Consider the following 17,762-nt stretch of genomic DNA (forward strand, 5'->3'; position numbering starts at 1 on the left):
TTTTGCTTTGATTTTGTATTTTTCTTTCCAGGAGCTTTGGATGAGACATTTCAGAGCAGAGAAGTTCAGGAATTTTCTTTTTCTTTACCAGCACTTAGATAAATACTAACTTCTGTGTGCTAACAGAGCATTCAGTGTCCTCGGTGGCTTTCCAGGGAACCACTTCCTAGAACAGCTCACTAGCTTCTAGGAAGAGCTAATTAGAGTGCACAGAGATGTGCCACTAACTTTAGCTCCCTCCCTGCATAGCATCCCTCTCTAACCCTCACAGATTGATCTCACTTCTCTTCTCTCTGTTCCTCTCAGGATCTTGGAGGAGGCAGCAGTAGTGGCAAAGGACACAGTTGTATGTGGCTTTCGTAAGGAAAACATGGAGTGGTGCCTGTGTGTCTGGAGGGGCTGGGGCTGCCGCGAGCTGGAAGTCTTCTACCAGTCTTACGAGGAGCTTGGCCGCTTGGAGACCAGCATGAGGAAAAGAAGGTAGCTGTTGTGCTGCGTCGGTGAGGCGCAGAATTGCAGCTCTGTACGGAGGGCGAGCCGAGGGGAATACACAACGACAGACTGCCAGTGTTCAGAGCAGGGGGCCGCCGAACGCTGACATCAGGGCAACGTAGGAGGGGGGAGGAGGTGTGCTGTAAGGGCCAAGCCTCCAGCTGTGCACAGTGGTTACATCCCCTCACTACTTAAGTACAAATAAGACCTGAATATCTGTAATGCCACAGCAGACAGGAAGCTGAGTCACAGATCAAACTTTACTTCTGCTCAGAGGTTTAAACGTTGGTCACATATTCATATTTAGCCTGTTTGGTATGACTGGAATTCAGTTCAAGATGTGGCGGAGTGTTTGTGTCTGACTCCAGCTGCTGCAGGCCATTGTTTATTCTTTCTGTCTATTTCAGTCTCCCCTCATTTAACTGTTCCAATCTGCAACTTTATGGACAGGGACATTGTAAGTATTGAGTCTTTTTAAATGAAGCTGGTGCTGCTGGGAAACAGCTGTTTGCTGGAAACAAACAGCAGGTTGTAGATGACACTGAACACAGTGTTCCTGTCTTTAACTGTGCCATATGAATCTGCATCCCAGCCACAGCTCCCATTGTTACCAGAGCGGTCTGTAAGCAACAAACGAACATCTGTGATTGGCGCAACATTATGCAACAGACCAGTGGTTCCCAGCTGCTGTCATTAAAACCTGATGCTTTGGCAGGTTCTCAGAGATAAAAGACCACTTTATGTTTTTTTAAATGAGGCTCCACTGCGGCTTCAGACACCACAGTGTGTTTCCTGCTCAACTCTGTCCCACTTGCATCTGTATCTCAGGAGAACAGAAAGTCATCAGTACTGGATGTGATGCCAAAGACAGAAGCTGGTGCATGTGCACATTTGACATAATGTAGAAGACAACAGTGGATCATTAATTCAGTTTGTTGGATACAGAGGCCCCGTCCACACCTACACAGATATTTAAGTGCAATATCCTGTGGTGCTGCAGAGATGCCCTGGCCTAAAAATTATTTTCCAGGTGTAAAGGGGACATGCTCGTTAGGTAGAGACCCCAGCAAAAATCACATCATCATCATTTTTATATATTTTTTCAGTGGAACTAAAATGCAAAAATTACCTTTCCCATAAAAATTGCAACTCATATTGCAGTCGCGATATTTGTCAAAATATTCACAATATGATTTTTTTTGCCTACCGTGCAGCTCTAATCAACACTAAATGCATAACAACTCCAAACACTCGTTAAATTTAGCTGTCAACTGCGACGCAAAGAACTCATTATCCCTGATTCATACAAGGACAGGTATATATGTTTACCTGTCACACCTTACCAACAACAGTCCCACTCTCGAAAGTGTCTCACAATCTGCTGGTTCAACCGGATCTGATCCAAATTATTTTTTAGGCAGACGTTACCACAGACGCTGAGATGGACCAAATAACACTGGGCATGGCAGACACCTCCGTTCGTCTGTGAAGTGGTGCAGCAGTACTAAGGTTATGTGTGAACTATTCATTAGACCAAGTGGTGATAAGAAAACATTAGCAAACCGGTAGTCTGTTGTTGGTTTTTTATCTGGCTCATGCTCATTACTCAAAGCAACAATGGGCAATGTACAAATTGAGATGATGTCATCGCCTTCCAAACACTCCCTTTTACACGTCCACACAGATACACAGTAATCAGAGTTTTGAAAAATCTTAACCTTAGAGGGTGTTTCAAAAAATCTCTGTTTTAGTGACATAATGGCTTGTTTGTGTGAACGAGAGGCCAAATATATGCTGGCCTATAAACACCGCTTGTTCTTATTTTCTTAAATTTCTGGTGTTATTAAAACCCTGTCTGCATGTATACAGATCATTTTGAAACCTGATATCTGTCTCTACGTTTTGGCCTCTTGTCCACATGCAAACAGAGGTTTAGGTCCCTAAAACAGAGATTATTTAAAGTGCCTTCTAAGGTGAAGATTTCACCTTAGACAATCTTCTTAATTTGTCCACGCCCACTGTTGCTTTGTATAATGAGTTTGCAACAACACCGCGGACTAACTCACCGGCTTGTTTACCTTTTATTAGCACTGCTTGGTCGAAGGACTACTTTACACCTAATATGACTGCACAACTTCACAGATAATCAGAGGCGTCTGCTGCACCCATCCGCGTTTTTTAAGTCTACTATAAACAACGGTTTTGGATCACCAGGCCCAGTCGAATCAGAAGATGCTGGAACAATTTATAAAGTGGGATTGCTGTCGATGAGGAGTGGAAGGAAACTTTTGCATCACTCTGTGTTTTAGTTGAGCTCCTTCGTCCATGTATCAGAGGCGAAGGGGAGACTGCCGTACACACTGGCGACCATTTGGAGTTGTTTTTGCATTCTAGTTTGGACAGAGATATCTTGTAAAATAAAGGTCATGTGGACAGAACTTTTAAAATGAAGAGGGAAAATATCTGTTTTTTTAAATTTCCGTACACATTCAGAGGGACTAAAATACACCCACCGATACCATCAGTACCTTCAGGTGTCACCAAATCATCCATAACTGAAATCAGCTGGACTTCCGCCCCCATGAGGCCGGTACAGTGTGCTGAATGCTTCCCATGGGTGTTTTAGTTTTATCTTTCACTGTACAGTGGTACATATCAGTCCAGGTGACACCTCTATTGCAGAAGTTTGGACTTGAATCAAAGGACTTGGACTCAGGTCACACGTTTGAAGACTTTAGACTCGAAAAAATCAAAAAATGACTTGCAACTTGACTCGGACTTTAACATCAATGACTCATTTCTCTCAACTGATTTGATTTGAAAATACTTGATACCTGAAGAATGCGCTACAAATCAGTTAATTTCCTTATCAAAAACATTAACACTATTCACTCCCTGTAAGTCGACACTTAATTCCCCAGACCCACTTTGTGTGAGCCAATCAGACAGCACCCTGCTAAGTTGCAGGAGAGAGCCAAATGTTACATTACTGAGCGCTAGTTGGAAAAAACGTTACCAAAGATAATTTAATTCACGTATAAAAAGATTGCAATTTGTTGAATTTCAGACTGCAAATCTTGGAGGATGAAGATGCAGCAACTTCATTTGACATTTGAGGTTGCACAGGGAACAGTGAGTCGAGGCCAGTGAGAAAATAGTCAGTGAGCTCATGTTAAATGAATGCTAGCTTAACAGCAAAGGGAGTTTTTAGCAAATTTGTTTTAATAGATAAGGGAAATTTTAAAAACAATCATGATTTCTGTAAATTTAATACTGTATTATAAACATTACATATGTGAAAGAGGGCTAAGGACTTGAAACATGTTCAGGACTTGAGTGCAAATGATTGAGACTAACTCGTGACATGCAAAACAATGACCTGTTCCCACCTCTGGTCTATAGACTCAATCAGAGACACTGATGAAAGAAACTCTCTGAGTTACAGATGTCAGAGGAACAGTCCATATCTACAAGAGAGGAAAAGACTCAGTGCTCTCTAGGCTCGCTATCCAGCCAAACATAAGCCCTCAGTTTCACCAAAATATCCAAAATGTATCACGTATAAGTTTCTGCTCTCTCCTTGCTCCCTGGTCTATCCACACAGCACCAGTGTCAGCAGCTGAGCTCACAGATTGCAGACAGATTCATGCAGCACCACTGAGAGCAGAGCTTTGGGTGAAGTGTTTGCTTAATGATGTGGCGACAATAAAAAGCTGTCAGTCACAGTGTAGAGGCTGAGAGGAGCCCATCACTCCCCGCATCATGGTTTTACATCTTTTTAATCATTTTATCTTTACAACCAAATCTGTTTTTCGCCGTTTTACATTGGCATATTTCTACGGTGGCCAGTAAAGAAGTGTATATTGTAGCCTGGTGGTGAGGCAGAGGTTATGTATTTATCAGAACGTGTAATGAAATGGAAGCTGTTGTGTAAATATCTGCTGTACAATATGTTACTAAATAAAGTTCTTATGATAACTCTGCTGTCATCATTGAGACACACATGGAAACTTCTGGACACTCAAACCTGTCCCTCTGCTTTCATGCACCGCACACTGTGAGAGAGAAGGAGAGACGCCTGCTGTGATGAAGTGATGATGACAGATGGGAGGAGGAAGCTGATAACAAGGCTCCTGCTTGGTATGAGGAACATAAGTGGCTGCTTCCTGCTCAGAGCTCTGGCAAGGCTTTCTGCTGGACCTGATCCTCACTGCGTATTTTCACGCAACAGAATCATGTATGGCAGTAATGTGATGTGTAAAACAACATGTTAAAGGTACACTAGGTAGGAGTTTCAGTGCACATCACTTATCGCCCGCTCTTTGTGTGTGGCGGTGTATTTATGTGCAGAGACTCTGCCTTCAGCCTACATGTTCTTTTTTTTTTTCATATTTTGTGTTTGGGACATTTATGGGTGTGTGCCCCAACAATGCCCAGGGCGTTCCCAGGCCAGATGAGATATGTAATCCCTCCAGTGTGTTCTGGGTCTGCCCCGCGGGAGGATCCATATCAGATCCCCGAACCACCTCAACTGACCCCTTTCGACACGAAGGCGCAGTGTCTCTACTCCGAGCTCCGTCCGGATGTCTGAACTCCTCACCCTATCTCTGAGGCTGAGCCCAGACAGACAAGAGAGGAAACTCATTTCATCTGGTCGTATCTGCGATCTCATTCCTTCAGTCACTACCCAGAGCTCATGACCATAGGTGAGGGTTGGGACGTAGATAGGCCAGTAAATCGAAAGCTTCACCTTCCGGCTCAGCTCCCTCTTCACCATGATGGTCTGGCACAGTGCCTGCATCACTGCAGATGCCGCATCAAATCTGTGATCCATTTCACGCTCCAGAAGACCCCGAGATACTTGAACTCTCTCACCTGAGACAGTAACTCTCTCCCAACCCAGAGGAGGTAATCCACCAGTTTCCAGCAGAGAACCATGGCCTCGGATTTGGATCCCCACTGCTTGCCATTTCCCCTCGCTATATTTGAATTTAACAGTGGTGTGTCTCTTGGATGCCCGCTGCTAACAGTCTGGCACCTGGTCTCTACCTTTTTGATAAAGCCACAACCTCACCTGGTCACTGTGAGGATGCACGCCCACGAACACCTCGAACACAGATGATAGGAAGAAAACAAAGGCAGAGAGCAGAGTCTCTGCAGATAAATACACCACACACTGAGAGTGGTTTGTCCACTTAGTCATACATCCACATGTCTCAAATGCTGCAATGTGTCTGTAGAAACACCCAAAATTGACATCTCAAACACTGGTGAAAATGCTGCGCCAAAAACCAATTTGCTGTTAGTTGTCTTGAACAGTTGTCTGCAGCTTGGCAGCCATCTTGCCAAGATGTCTCACCATCCACCCCCCCCTCCATCTCCCAGTGACAGAATCAGCTTCTATATTAAGTCACTTGTTGCGATGCTGCATTTTAAACGTACAAATGTAACGTATCCATGGTTTACAGAAACCGACACAATTTTCCTCTGGAGATGCCATGTGTGACATATCCACGCTCTCATTGTTTCATTTGTCGGACACAGACCACCTCAGAAAGGTGGAACTGTGTTCAGCATACTGACACATTTACCCTGATGACATCATTAGGGGTTGACCGTTTATCCACGGCTAGGCTAACAACTTTAGAGATCTGTTTGCTGATCAGTCGCACGTAAGGTGTGCTAATCACACTGGTTTCCCGACAGTCAGCCGTCAGTGAGCATCTGTTGCCCTAGTTTTTGCAGCATGGCACTAGTTGGTCCTCGTTGGCTGTTTTTTGGCCGATTTAGTTCAGCACAGCGTATGAGAAGAGAGACAGAAGTGACGAAAGCAAACAGTCAAGAGGGCGTGAGAGCAAAACAAACTTGTTACATCAGGGAAGATTATTTCTTTCTAACCATTGAGCTCTTTAGCAGAAAAGGTTCCTGATGGTTTGTGTTAGTGTTCGCTAGGTAGATATCATTTGTTCTTTAACGTCGGGTTGTGTTGTTAATGTGCTAGCTGACTAACTACTGTCTTGAATCCATCCGGTCAGTCTATCTGTTTCCCTTTTTGAATTACCAATAAAGACTACCGCAGCCTGCTGGTATGGAGAGTTATGTCCTTTCACGCAGGCACAGGATGTACTTGCTATTTAGCCGTCGGTGTCAGTCTCTGCGTTGTGTTTCAGTGCAGCTTTTCGGCTGAAACACAGGAGATGTGAGGCGATGCAATAGTTGACCTTCATTGCCACTAGCTGTTTGATGTCGGTTTGGTGTGTCTGGGCTTTAAAAAGGATTTCTAAACATTGCGTAACACAACAGGAGGCCTGAACAAGGCGAACGCCACTTCCCAGGCAAAAGTTGCGATCCATAAAAACAGACTCGATTGGAGAAACACTGACCCATGCTTACAAACATTTTGGAGACAGGAAATTGGCGATGCAGATGGTGAGGTGAAAGCCTGATTGTAGAGATTGTCAAATATGTTTTGGGACACGCCATTTTTGTTTTTAGTCCTTTTGTACATTTTTTATATTGATCCTATGCACTGTGTTATAAATCAGACCATGGTTTCTTTTCTGTAAACGCAGCTATGTTATCATGAGGAAACATTACTGATCAGACATCGATCTCTGAGCTTCAACATCAGCTTTAACAGGGAAATAATTTTGACCTTAAATGATCCAGAATCCTGAAAAGACAAGAGGCTACAGAGATTTTCTTGGAAATACCTGGCCTCTCCTGTAAACAAGATGACAGCGTCGGTGCCAGGAGTTTACTCAGCAGCCAACACGGTGGCACTACAAATATCATGAATGATGCTCTTGTCATTTAAAAAGACTTGGCCTTCTGTTGGACTGATATGAATAAATCATGCTCAGTCTACGGGTGCTCTCATTTAACCTCTGCTCAGGCCAGAGTACCCACAGAAGTCCTGGCTGCTCGCAGCTCAGCTCAGCTTCAGTCTGATCACTGCCGGCCTGCGGGCAGGATTTACACATCTTTGTGCTGTGTTACTGAGCAAAACCCCATTTTAAACCTGTCACATGGATTAATGGTTCGAAGATGCAGCCTGTGGTTTTCCTCGGACCGTCAGACAGAAGAGGGCAGTAGAGAGAAGACTTGATAGCTAATCTGTGTAACAAGCTGCTGTGATGGATTGCAGCTGTCAGGAGGGTTTCCCTTTTTCTCCTCAGTCGTAGTTTATCATTATGCGTCTCTTTTCAGTCGTGTTCATGATTGTTATGACATGTTCTGTTTGTCAGAAGTCATGGTAATGCACTTTAGTGAAACAGTCTTTGAATGTTTCCATTTGAGTAAACCCACCCCGCTTGGTAAATGTCTCTGAAACTCACACCTCCAGTTTGTAAAGCAGATGCTCTGTTTTTTGTAGAACTCCAACGCAAACTGAGATAACGCCGATGACATCATCAGGAAATCAGTGGAGTGTCCCTTTAATGGAGTTATAGGAGTGACGGATTTTTCATGCACTGCTCAGTTGTGAGATTTTGGGCTATTTTGCCTCCATAACGTGTTCTTTCAAACTGGGGTAAAGAAAACGCACATATTTGATTAGATAATACATCATTTGCATATTCAAACATAAAATGTCACGAAACTTGCAATACAAAAAAATTGTCTTAATGTAAGTAATCAGCTGGGGAAGTTTCATGATGATATCTATTATTCAGATATTTTTTAAATATATTCATAATGTCTTTTTTTTCTATAAATGTATGAAATTTTACAATCCATATTTTCAAAGGCTGTTTTCTAAAAAATGAGTTTTTCCTCATAGTCTGAGCCAAAAAATCTCAACTTCAGCAGCACTTATAAACAGACTCTCCAGCTTTATTCCTTTGTAAATTCTGAAGGTTTTGACGAAGGGGCTGTTCATACATTATTCATCGTCTGATTTATGGAAGGTTTTATCCTTAAAACATGGCAAAAATTGTTTTGTTTTTGTGGCTGTTGACAGTATTATCTGATTTATGAAGTGATAAAAACGAGAGATCCAAAATTCCCTCTGTAACCACCTGTGACTCTAATGTCTCTAAACATTGAACATGGCTTTATCCAATTTTCATTGTTCTGGAAATTCATAAAAAATGTGTATTTAATTAGATAATGCCTCATTTGCATATTTAAACTTTTAATACAGAAAATAAGTGTCTTAATAGAATTATTTCCCTGTGGAAGTTTCATGATTATATTTATTATTTGAATAAAAATTTACTCATTCACCTGTAGAGGAATTTTACAGGCCGTTTTCTCAAAATGAATTTTACTCTGAGCCAAAAATCTCATCTTCAGCTAAAACTGCGCAGTCTTATTCCACACATGATTCATGTTTCATGGCTATTGATAATGTTTTCTGATGGAGCAATAAAAGAGATTTCTTTGTCATTTTTATGCTCCACAAAAAAGTTGAAATGTTTCACACATGCCACCAATCTTTAAATGTGCTTCAGCACAATATATTAATAATGAATAAGAGCAATAATAAATGGGGAGAATAATTAATATGAATAAAGTGCCAGTAGCAAAAGTTCCATGTTCAACTGTTCTGATTTAGCCGCCCTTGTCTTGTTGTTCCAAGACTGCATTAGTGTGAACAGGCAGGAGGAGGGATGAGTGGAGTCCTCTCTATCAATAATTTCCTCCTTATTATTATCTTTGAAGGCTGTTTCCTCAAAATGGGTTTTTCTCAGACTCTGAGCCAAAAATCTCCACTGCAGCAGCACTTACGTACAGCAAACGTTCCAGTTTTATTCCTGTCGATATTCTGAGGGTTTCTACAGAGGGAGATGTCCATACATCATTTATAACCTGATTAATAGAACATTTTATTGCTAAAAACAAGGGGTAAATTGATTTCTCTTTTCTTTTTTTGTGGATTTATTTGTTTATTTTTTGGCTGTTGATGGTATTTTTTTGATTTATGGAAAGTTAAAAAGAGACATAAAAAATTCCCTCTATAAAAATTTGTGTCTCTGATGTGTCACCAAAATGATTTTTTTTTAATGATATTTGCATATTAAATCTAAACTTAAAATGTCAGTAAAAATTAATAATTGTCTTACTGTATGCAATCAACCGGGTAAGTGTCATGCTGATATCTGTTAGTTAGAAGCTAACCCGTTTCCCCTGAGATGTCTCCTCTAAAAGCAGACCTTTGTTCAGTCGGGCGTCTTTCAATTTGGAAATCTGTTCACACTGACTGTGCAGACACCTTCTCTCAACCTCTGAGAAATGAACTCACTAAAGCAGAATGCTGATAAAGCTGCCGACCCACCGAGCCGCCCACCGTGCATATGAGACATGCACACCGTCACCAGACAGGACACCTATCAGCCTATCAGCTCTCTCGCTCTTTTATCTCTCGCAGAGGAAAACAACAGGAAGTGAAGAGATATGATAATTTTAGTCTTGTTTTGCTTTCTTTGTCACATGCAGTGTGGAGGGTGGTGGCTCAGTGGCACAGGAGCAGATTTCAGGGGGGACGTAGACATTTATACAATAAAATGATGCATAAAAATTCACCAGAATGAAGTGTTTGACGTTTAAAATTTCCTGTGGGACGACCCCAAACCTCCATTTCATTTGTGCCCCCCCCCCCCCCCCCCAGTGTCTACCTTCATCACCAAACTGCTTTCATACTGTGCCGCAGCTGTATAAGCCAGACTGAGAGTTTGTGTTGAAGTGTGGAGAATCTGACTGAGAACGGAGTGTGAGAGGGAAAAAAATCACTGGCAACAGGAAGGACACAAATCTAATATAGAAGAGAAAGACTTATATAAATGTGGACAATGAAACATATGGACTTTATTAATGCACTACGTGGCTGTTTAAGTAAAGTAGATGAGCGCAGAGATGGAAATCTACAGCGTTATCTGGATGACTCTGCAGAATAAAATCTTGGATCCTCAAATGTGAGCAGCCTGATCTCACTCCCAGGGCGTCAAAATACGCCACATGGGCCGTGTCCTTCAAGTCATTATGATGACGTGTCTGTGTGAGACACGCTGGGCTTTGTACCGACTCCAACGTAAACCCCTCCACATCATTATTAGACTGTCAGAGTAATGGATGTAGTTTAAGAAGCGTGACAGTAGGGTGGGTAGGCGAGTAGGTGGATGGGTGCAACAAACACTGGACTTTGACCTTGGAGACTGGTGCTTGAAACCAACAAACCATCAAAACTGGTTGCGGTGTTTGTGCCACTCAAAGCTGGGTATTGTTTAGCAACATCCGCAATCTTTTCCCAACCATAACCAAATAGTATTGTTACCTAAACTGAACCGCCAACTTCCTCTTACCGCTGTGTTTGTGCCACTCAAAGCTGGTGTGGTTTTTTTAGCGACAACCGCAATCTTTTCCTAACCAAGTACTTTAGTTTTGTAAACCCAACCACCGACCCCTTCACGCCACCACATTTGTACCACTCGAAAATGAGGCTTTTGTAGCGACACACCGCCTCATTTTGAGCCGCATTTGTGCCACTCAAAGCTTGGTGGTTTTTCGGGACATCCGCAATCTTTTCTGAGCGATAACCAGGCACTTTTGTTGTCAAAACCCAACCACTATCCTTGTCTTACCACTGTCTTTGTGCCACTTTAAGCTGGGTGTTTTTTTAAGCGACATCTGTGATCTTTTCCTCACCATAACAATGTCGTTTTGTTGCCTAAACCTAACTGCCGATACAACACACAAAGCTGCCGCTGGCGTGGTTTTAGCAACACTAGGATGAGATCATGTTTATCTGGGACATGAACTCATATAAACAGAGTTGCTTTTGCTTTTACTCATCAAAGTCGTTCAGATAATTGACATCAGACTTTGACTCTGGACACCTGTTAATGGTAAAATGACTGCACTTGTATAACACTTTCTTGTCTTCCAACCACACTGGCCCATTAACACACACATTTATACACTGGTGACCGAGCCCACCTCTTACTCACTAACCATTCACACCGATGGAACAGCCATCAGGAGCAATTTGGGGTTCAATATCTTGCTCAAGGATTCTTTGACATGCAGACTGGAGGAGCCAGAAATCGAAACACTGATCTTGATTTTAGGGTGAACCGTCCCTTCAAGATAGCAACATTAACCTGTACCATATTATCACATCACATTTGCTATCCTATGTTAAATTATTGTACTACGAGGACCGCATTCTTACCTTAACACTAAAGTTAGGTACATTTTCTTGATGTTGCACAGAGGCAGAGTTTTTTCAGTGTGTGTTAGAAGCTGTGGTGGAGCAGACCGAGGCAGAGGAACATCGAGTGCAGCAGCAGCAGTGTACAGCTGAACACCAGTGTAACACTGACAGCTGAGAGACAGACACTGAGGGAAGAACACAAGATGCATCCAGCTCTCCGAAAGCCAGAGAGAGAACAGGAGTGCAGACAGGCTCCTGGTTAAAGATGAGCTGAGTCAGCAGAAACAGAGCCAAGCTGAGGGAGTAATGACACATGTGGAAGAACTGAGGAGTTCTGTTCAAGCAGTCGCCTGGCCGCTCACAGCACAAGTGTATTTCATCTCGCTGGTCAGAAAATAAATCAGCTGCTCTGCTCTTTAATAATCACACGTAGAGCTTTGTCTGTGTGTGTGTGTGTGTGTGTGTGTGTGTGTGTGTGTGTGTGTGTGTGTGTCTGCTCATCTCTGTTCAGACACAGCTGACAAATACCTGGAACAAGTCAGCCGGGGATATATATTCTATAATTTATATCACATATATTATGCCCTTCATGGGGTTCAGAGTAAATTATCAATGTGTTTTCTTGCCAGATTCACTCATGGAAATAATATATAAGATGCTCCAACTATCGCTGCAGATGGCGAGCCCTCTGCAGAGCTCAGCATGGCAGCATGTCCAGTGTGAACATCCTGATTCATTAACATGGGTGCTGAAGGGAAGCAGGCGGCGACCTCGTCTAGCAAGAAGCTGGCATCAGCCTTTTCTGTGGTGTCACTGTACATTTGTTTCAGCTTCAACAGTATTAGGAAATGCTTTAAACACTGAGTATGATTGCATTACCTAAGTAATCTTATCAACATTGTTTTCATAAACTTAATTTAACTTAATTTTAAGGTCCAGTGTGAGGGATTTAGGGGGATGTATTAGCAGAAATTGAATATACAACAACAACTCACTCCAACTTCGTCACATATTGACGTTTGGTCGTGGACTTTCCACGTCGAGATGACATGCAAGGTACCCTGGGCGCGATGGTTGTTGATGTTCTGGGATACTGTGTCGATTTCAGCCTGTCTGTTTTCGAAGTACACTTCCGTTTTCACAGGAAATGATCATTTTGCATACAGTCTCTTTCAAAATAAAAGCACTACGTTGGTACAACACTGCAAATTTATGTTCTTTTTTTCTGCAACAACAAATGCACGTGGTGATGTTTTGCCAACACACTCACGTGGTGGGTTTAGGAAAAAAGAACAGGGTTTGGCTTTATAATCACAAGGGAAGCAAACACCAGTCTCCTGGGTGAAAGTCGGTGGTTGTTGGATCCATCTACCACCCCTCCCGCCAGCCCTACTTGTTCTTTAGACGCCTTAACCTTCGTTGTTATCCTACCGCATTTCCTTCTGGCGCTGTCAAACAATAATAGCAACTGGCCATGTATCATGCCAACGTCAAAGTCAAAAAAATAAGATAAAGCATGTTGTCCGATTTCGATATTAGTCAATACTGATGATGTGCTGATATTATTGTGCATCCTGAGTTGGCACAGTATAGGCACACAGCGCTTGACCTCACGTTACCCAGGTGCTTAAAGACGCAGCACGTGTGTGGCCCCTGAAGTGTATAGAATTAGTTTTGTTCCAATATAATCAAACATCTTTAATATCAAACAAAAATATGAATTTGAGAGAAAATAAAACACACAAGCAAAAAAAGAAAACTCAAAAGTAAAACTCACAACTTGGAAACGAATATTTGTGTTACTGTGAAAACTGTTGGTCTTTTACTTTCTTGGTAATATGTCCCTCTGTTTGCTATTCCCTCTGCTGCTCTGAGTTAGAATCTAAAAGAGGTTTGCAGCCCAAAACTGTGATCCAGGAGCAGACCGGAGGGTGGGCACAAAGTTTCCACAGCAACACTGTTGGATCAGGACGGCGTTACTGGCGATAAATTGCCGAATGGGTGGCGCTGCTGCTGGCTCCCACCAGACCTGTGTGGTGCACAGTGCTGTAAACTGAAGAGAGGAGAAATTAACCAATATACTGACATGTGTAACTGGTCAAAAGTTTTCTATACGGGTAACAGCTGACATCCCCATTCCAGACTTTTCCCTAATGCTGACACAGCGCTATGGATTAAGGCCTGGTCACGTGACACTAACTTTACCGAACAAAATATTCTCTCCTTTGTCTGTTGTGTCTTTACCAGGCAGTTGGTTGCATTCAATGTCTGAAGTAAAATCAACACAGGCATTAAATCTGTAGATGTATTTCTTTTCGGTCTCTGTGCAGGATGTTGTACAACAGAAATCTGCAGTCAGTGTGACTAAAGGGGGGATCAGAGGCTGCTTGGTCGGGTTATGGAATAAACAACCCCCCCTCAGAGCGGGACAATGCCTCTGTTGTTTACCACAGTTGCATCTAGTTCAATGTCTCCAGGAGATTTGGCTCACTCTAAAGAAAAGCCTCAGCACAATGCTGATCACTTCCACACCTCACGTGTGTGTGTGCATGTGTGCGTGTGTGTGTGTGTGTGGCTGCTTCCCATCATGAGGATGAAACTGAAATTGAAAAATCCTGGCTGTGGGTCAGAGTCAGAGTTAAACTATAACAATGTGTCAGATTTTATAAGCCCATCAAATGTTTTTGTTTTTACCCAAACAAACAGTTAGGTCCAGCTGGTGCCAAAAGAATCCCTGTAAAATGTATGAAACCATGGAAATACTCCAGCAAAGTACCTCAAAGCTGTACTTGAGTACAAAACTTAACATGCTAGCTGTTTGCACATGGTATCGTCCTCCAGATGCTGTCAGGATCCTTCCTGCCGCTCTCGCTGGTTTGTCAAAGCTGATCATCTGATCTGAGACCAAACTGTCTCTCAGATCGAGCTGTCTCTCAGACTCCTTCCTGCCAGGTCCATGTGGCTCCCAAATGACCAGGGTTGGCACACTCAGCAGCGTGTGGCTGACACCAGGATTGGGCAACACTCACTGGCAACGTATGTGATCAACTCGACACTCCTGTACTCGGGGGAGTATGTGGAGGGCATGTTCCAACAGATTGGTTCAAGATGAAGAGGGTTCAATGGACTCTACCACACCCCCATCCCAGCAGGAAGCCCCCTAATTGTTTTCAGCTCACTTAGCCTCGGGGGAACGGCAGCATTACGCCTAATGAAAACATCATGTGGCCGGACGGGCCAGCACACGAAGACCTGACTGCTCCGTCTCTGCCCAGGGAACAGCCCAGTGTCATTTTAATATGCATTTGATTTTCTTTAACAAAAGATAATAAGAGGCTGTGTGACGGCAGTGGCCTGGAGGCAGAGACAGATGTGGAGCGCTGGGCTCATTATGAATTGATTTGATGCAGATAAATATAATGTTCCAATCAGCTGGTGGCGGCCCGTCATCTCAGAGAGTCTGCAGACTTTGTCTTTCTTTCATTTCTGTAAACTGCTCTTGTGTCAGCTGCCTCCACTCCACCATGCCCATAAATACTCTAGCATGCTCCGACTGTGATGATCACTCACTGAGAGACCAGATGGACTGAGGTGGTACCCCGACTGCAGATAAGCATTCTTTTCCCCCTTATGTTTGATCGTTTTGAATGTCAAAAAAATAAATCCATCCATCTTCTAACCGCTTCATCCTCTTGAGGGTCGCGGGGGGGCTGGAGCCTATCCCGAGAGGCAGGGTTCACCCTGGACAGGTCGCCAGACTATCACAGGGCTGACACATAGAGACAAACAACCATTCACGCTCACATTCACACCTACGGACAATTTAGAGTCACCAATTAACCTAGTCCCCAATCTGCATGTCTTTGGACTGTGGGAGGAAGCCGGAGTGCCCGGAGAGAACCCACGCTGACACGGGGAGAACATGCAAACTCCGCACAGAAGGGCTCCCACGCCCGGGATCGAACCGGCAACCCTCTTGCTGTGAGGCGAGAGTGCTAACCACCACACCACCGTGCCGTCCTCAAAAAGAAATACATAAATGAATAAATAAATGTTCACATTATACATTTCTGCAAACCCAGGATATGTAACATTTGTACATTTCATATGTATCACATCAACATATCTAAAGTGACAGTTCAGATCACATCCATGGTTTCTCATCAGGAGGAGTAGGGGATGGTGTACGGCACTGATACCTAATTGACCCTTACCTAAGTCCCGCCCCCAGATGCAGACTGGCCAATCACAACATAGCATTGGGCCAGCCCAAATCAGGGTCTGACAGCTTACTATATACCATACTACACCATGACTTTTACGGTTCTATGAATTTTTAACTGATGCGCAAACTCTGATATTTTGCAACAAATTATTCTGTGACTTTTGACAAACTTTACTTGTACAGTTTTCGGCCTGTTATACTGTGACGTTTTTTTCAATTTTCTCAACATGCTATACCATAACGTTTTTCAATTTTCTCGACACTGCTATTCTGACATTTTTTTAAATTTTTTTCGACATGCTTTACTATGACCTTTTTTTTTTGTCTTTTTTCGACATGCTATACTATTACCTTTTTTTATATTTTAGACATGCTATACTATTACGTTTCTAAATTTTTTCGACATGCTATACTGTGACGTTTTTTTAAAAAAAAATTCGACATGCTATACGATGACTTTTTTTTTTGGACATGCTATACTATGAGGTTTTTTAATTTTTTAGACATGCCATACAATGACATTTCTAAATTTTTTCGACATGCTATACTATGACCATTTTTAATTTTTTTCGACATGGCGTTTTTTTTAAACTTTTTTCGACATGCTATACTATGATTTTTTTTAAAAGTTTCTCAACATGTTATACTATGACATTTTTTATTTTTTTTTATTTTTTTATTTAAAATTAAAAAAAAATTCTTCAGTTTTTCAACAAGCTATACTATGACGTCTTTTCATTTTTTCAACATGCTATACTATGATTATTTTTTCATATTTTTCGACATGCTATACTATGATTATTTTTTCATATTTTTCAACATGCTATACTATGATGTTTTTTTCATATTTTTCAACATGCTATACTATGATGTTTTTTTTTTTTAAATTTTTTCGACATGCTATACTATGATTATTTTTGTTTTTTTCGACATGCTATACTATGACCATTTTTCAGTTTCTTGACATGGTATTCTATTACTGTTTTTTAAGGTTTTTTTAGACATGCTATACTATGACCTTTTAAATTTTTTCGACATGCTATACTATGATTTTTTTTTTATTTTTTTGACATGCTATACTATGACTTTTCTATTTTTTACGACATGCTCCGCTATTACATTTTTAAAATTTTTTCGACATGCTATAATGTGACTTTTTTTTTTTTTTTTTTTTAAATTTCGCGACATTCAATACTATGACGTTTTCTCAAGTTTTTTCGACATGCTATACTATGACCATTTTTCAGTTTCTTGACATGGTATTCTATTACTGTTTTTTAAGGTTTTTTTAGACATGCTATACTATGACTTTTTAAATTTTTTCGACATGCTATACTATGATTTTTTTTTTATTTTTTTGACATGCTATACTATGACTTTTCTATTTTTTACGACATGCTCCGCTATTACATTTTTAAAATTTTTTCGACATGCTATAATGTGACTTTTTTTTTTTTTTTTTTTTAAATTTCGCGACATTCAATACTATGACGTTTTCTCAATTTTTTTCGGCATGCTATACTATGTCGCTTTTTCAGTTTATTGAAAAGGTATTCTATTACTGTTTTTTAAGGTTTTTTTAGACATGCTATACTATGACCTTTTAAATTTTTTCGACATGCTATACTGATTTTTTAATTTTTGACATGCTATACTATGACTTTTCTATTTTTTACGACATGCTCCGCTATTACATTTTTAAAATTTTTTCGACATGCTATAATGTGACTTTTTTTTTTTTTTTTTTTTTTAAATTTCGCGACATTCAATACTATGACGTTTTCTCAAGTTTTTTCGGCATGCTATACTATGATGGTTTTAAAAAAAAATTACAACATGCTATACTATGACGTTTTTTAATTTTTTCGACATGCTATACTATGACGTTTTTTA

At 41.4% G+C, this 17,762-nt stretch overlaps 1 protein-coding gene across 3 annotated transcripts in view; it reads left to right on the forward strand.

The window, feature by feature from the left end:
• Positions 1-4,470, forward strand: part of lrrk1 (leucine-rich repeat kinase 1) — a 124,412-nt gene extending 119,942 nt beyond the window's left edge. For all 3 annotated transcript variants that reach the window (XM_049561456.1, XM_049561464.1, XM_049561469.1), the window contains one exon: positions 307-4,470. In XM_049561456.1, coding sequence (XP_049417413.1) covers positions 307-484 — 178 coding nt within the window. In that variant the 3' untranslated portion in view covers positions 485-4,470. The remainder of the gene's footprint in view (positions 1-306) is intronic.
• The last annotated feature ends 13,292 nt before the right edge of the window (positions 4,471-17,762 follow it).

The sequence above is a fragment of the Epinephelus fuscoguttatus genome, linkage group LG2, assembly GCF_011397635.1.
Source record: "Epinephelus fuscoguttatus linkage group LG2, E.fuscoguttatus.final_Chr_v1".
NCBI classification, from domain to species: domain Eukaryota; kingdom Metazoa; phylum Chordata; class Actinopteri; order Perciformes; family Serranidae; genus Epinephelus; species Epinephelus fuscoguttatus.